Source organism: Grampus griseus (assembly GCF_964374135.1).
Source record: "Grampus griseus genome assembly, chromosome: 3".
In the NCBI taxonomy this organism is placed as follows: Eukaryota; Metazoa; Chordata; class Mammalia; order Artiodactyla; family Delphinidae; genus Grampus; species Grampus griseus.
In genome coordinates, this window is record NC_139019.1 from 109,487,321 (window position 1) to 109,491,312 (window position 3,992).

At 55.2% G+C, this 3,992-nt stretch overlaps 1 protein-coding gene across 1 annotated transcript; it reads left to right on the plus strand.

The window, feature by feature from the left end:
* Positions 1–916: 916 nt before the first annotated feature.
* IL13 (interleukin 13) lies at positions 917–2,222 on the plus strand (the record flags this gene model as incomplete). Its single annotated transcript, XM_082650614.1, has 4 exons — positions 917–1,087; positions 1,374–1,427; positions 1,663–1,767; positions 2,115–2,222. 4 exons carry the CDS (start codon positions 917–919, stop codon positions 2,220–2,222), a joined length of 438 nt encoding a protein of 145 aa, XP_082506740.1.
* Between the last annotated feature and the right edge of the window lie 1,770 nt (positions 2,223–3,992).

Here is a 3,992-nt window from a genome sequence, read left to right on the forward strand (position 1 = left end):
AGGGGGCGGGCTGCCCACAGGGGACCCTGGAGTGGGGGCAGGCCCAGGAGTCACACTCCACAGCCTTCAATCTGCAAGGGAAACTTGAGGCCTCGGAGGGCAGAGGTGGTCGCCCCAGGTCTCAAGTGGCAGTGGGAACAGTTAGTCTCCAGGGCTAAGGCTGGGTCCACCTCTTGCCGGCCCCACCCACTGAGGGTCTCCCAGCAGGACGGACCCACACTGAAGGCTGGGTGGGGCACCCAGTGTCCAGGCTGCGCGTGCTGAGAGTTATCAGCAAAACAACTTCTCAAAGGAAAGATCCCAGGAGGATCCCTGAGTCTGATTGGATCTTTCAATAGAGACCTGGGAATCTGCGGGGCCAACAGGGAATCAGGTGGGCCAAAAGAAGTGAACTTCACTCTTCTCCTTTTATCCTGTTTGAATTTTGTACCCAGAGCAAGTATTGTTTTGGTAATGTAACACACCAGTTCACTGAAAAAAATAAAACCCCCAGATTCCCACATCTGATAGACTGTGGTCACAGCACTGTCTGCCCAGCATTTCTGGTGACCTAAAGGGATCTGAGGACAGGAGCTGGGTGGGCACCTAGGGTGGACCATGGGCAAAAGTGCTGGATTTCCAGCTGGCACGGTTGACACCAGGCTGCCCTCAGGGCCCTCTCACCTACCCCACCAGGAAGCTCCTCCAGATCTTGGAAACGGCCCCAGAACCCTCTCAGTAATAAGTCTATAAGAAATCAAATTCTTTCCTTTATGTGACGCTGGATTTTCCACAAAGTAAAATCAAGATGAGTAAAGATGTGGTTTGTAGATAGTGTCCGACAAAGCGGAGACCAGGGTGTGAGGCATCACCACTTGGGCCTATAAAAGCTGCCACAAGAGGCCAAGGCCACAAGATACTCAGCTTAGGCCAGCCTATGCGTCTGCTTCTCACTCTTCCTGTGGCTCTAGGCTCCATGGCGCTCTGGTTGACTGTGGTCATTGCTCTCACCTGCTTTGGTGGCCTCGCCTCCCTGGGCCCTGTGCCTCCCTCTACAGCCCTCAAGGAGCTCATTGAAGAGCTGGTCAATATCACCCAGAACCAGAAGGTGAGTGCCTGCTGGCCAGGCCCTGGCTACGGCAAGCTTTGCACAAGGCTTGTCCCTTACTGGCTGTGTTACTCAGTTTTTCTCTCTCAGCTCCAAGACCCTGTACAACGGGTCTCCCCTGCTGTGCAGAGCAGGAACTGAAGCTCAGGAACACTGAAGGTCCCAGGCCTGCCCCTGCTATATGGGGATGCCTGTGGGGCCTGATCCCTGTAGAGACTTGGCCTGGGCTGGCTGGGCAGGTCTGGGACCCTGCCAGCACTCAGCTCACTGTCCTCTGCTCCCTCAGGCACCTCTGTGCAATGGCAGCATGGTGTGGAGTGTCAACCTGACAGCCAACATGGTGAGGACCCCTGGGCACTGGGGGGAGGTGGCTGAGGCTGCAGCCCTCTGCTTGTCTTTTCTGAGCCTTGCTCACATGGCTGGCGGTTCCAGGCAGGCTTCAAGAGCCAATCTCTACCCCTCATCATCTGGGCTCCCCACCACCCAGACCCACCTCCACCAGGCCTCCCAGCCCCCTCCCTCCTGCAGACTCACTGAATGTGCTGCCTGACCCCCCGGCGTTTTCGTCCCCACAGTACTGTTCAGCCCTGGAAGCCCTGATCAACGTCTCCAACTGCAGTGCCATCCAAAGGACCCAGAGGATGCTGAGCGCACTCTGTCTTCACAAGCCCTCAGCTGGGGTAAGGCCCCCCTGCCCACCCCGACCCTGCACCCACTTCTGCCAGGCCTGGGCTCACCCTGGGAGCTTCAGGGGAAGCTGGCTGAGCATCTGAGGCATGTGTCCACAAAGGGGTGGGCCCACTGTGGAAGCAGGGACGTGCCTTTGGGATTTCCAAGTCGTGGCCTGAGGGCTCCTGACTCCTACCTGAGTTTCAGTTCCACATCTGTAAAATGTGGGTAATAACAGTACTCACCTCATGGGGGGTTTTGTGGGGATTGAAACAGCCGGTCCCTGGAAAGCCCCTGGTAGATGCTGATCGTCCTGGTTCTGGTGTTCCACTAACATGCTGGCCTCTTTGCCCTGCAGCAGGTTTCCAGCGAGCACATCCGAGACACCAAAATTGAAGTAGCCCACTTCTTAAAAGACCTGCTCAAACATTCAAGGATCATTTTTCACTATGGAAAATTCAGCTGAAGCATGAAGAGCTAGCATTATTATTTGCAGAGGCAGACCCTGACCATCTAAGTTGCAGATTTATTTTTCTTTCAAATGTCAGAAATTTCTTGGGGAGACTGGAGGAGGGTTAGGGAGGGGGGTAAGGTTTCCTTAGCTTAGACCTGAGCCTGCGCTGCCTGCCTTGAGCCCAGCCAGTCCCACCTGCCCTGTGCCTTGGTGCCCGGGGCTCAGGCTGGTGGGCCTCCTCCATCTGGGGCTCCGAGCTGGGTGGACAAGGATGGACATTGCCCCACTTGACCTCCCCCTCCTCAGAACAAACTAGCGTTACAACGGGTGCCACCCTCGTCAGACAGCCAGTGGAAGAGCCACCTGCTTTACACCGGGGCAACTGAGGCAGACAGCAGCCCAGGCACATTTCTTCTTGGCCTTATTTATTATTGTGTGTTATTTAAACAAGTGTTTTTGTCTGTACTGGGGATAGGGAGGGACTGTTACTGCCAGAACTTGGAGCCAAGGGCCTGGAAACTTGGGGCTCCAGCACTAAAGCAGCGAACATTAGGAATCCCTGGCAATAAGTACTATGTGCAAACTTCTGCTACCTCACTGGGGTCCTGGGGCCGAGGCAGGGGACAGGTCAGAGGGCCAGAGTAGCCACTCTTGTCTGACGGCCAGCAGTCAGCCCTCAGCCGAGTAATTTATTGTTTTTCCTTGTATTTAAAGTTAAGTATTAAAATATGTTATCAAAGAGTTAATCATATATAGGAGAGCAGCCTAGAACACTGCATATGGTGTGGATTGTGGGGAGGGGTCATTGGATAAGTTGTTTCATTGACTTTGTCAAGCTGGAAGCCAGAAATAAAGATGGTGACAAGAGACCTGATGGTGTTTGCCTTTTATGTTGGCCTTTGGGGACGCGGGCCTGTGTTCTGAAGACTCTGAGGAGTGTTTGGGAGGCAGGGCAGTCGGAGGGGGGCCTAGGATGGAGTGGAGGGGGAGTGAAGTACAAGACCTGGGCTGAAAAAAAGCAAGTCAGTGCCTGGGGAGAGGGGACCTGGCCAGGAGGAGTTCCCCACCGCCACCTGCAGGGAGGTGGAAGAAGCATGGGCCAGGGTGTCGGGGATCAAGGGAGGTGTCTGGAGCAGGTAGAGACCTCAGAAGTGGTCTCATGAACACAGCCCTGGAGGAGTGGCCAGCCTGTGTCTGGCACCACCCACACACCTGCTGGTGTCGCCCATATGAAGCTCAGGAAAGAGAAGGTGGCTTGCCCAAGGTCCCACAGCTGGTATGGAGCAAAGCCAGGATTTGAACCCCAAACTCACTCCAACTCCAAAGCTCACACACTTAACCACCTTGCCTCCCTCTGTCCAAATGCCATCTGGCCTGAATGCACGACCTTTGTAATACTGTCACCAGCCTGTGTGGGCACCTCCCCTGACGGGGAGCTCACTACTCGCTCTCTAGGTACAGCCCATTCAATGTCTGGACACCTCTCATCACAAGAGAGTGCACACTCGCCACCTCTGTGAACAAAGACGCACCAATGACTTGCGGCCCCTGGACCGTGGAGTGACTGGGGTGGAGAGCCAAGGTCACAGGGCCCTGATCAGACTGTTCCTTTCCAAGCAGGTGTTTTTGCTTCTCCTTCAGTCAAGGCCAGCACGTGGAGGGCAGAAAGCAGCAAGTCTCAGCAAGCCACAGCTAACGGGCACACCCATCAGCCACGGTTTACACTGTGAATATTCGGGTGGCGGGTCAGCAGAGACCAGCCTCAAATGCTGAGTGGGAGGC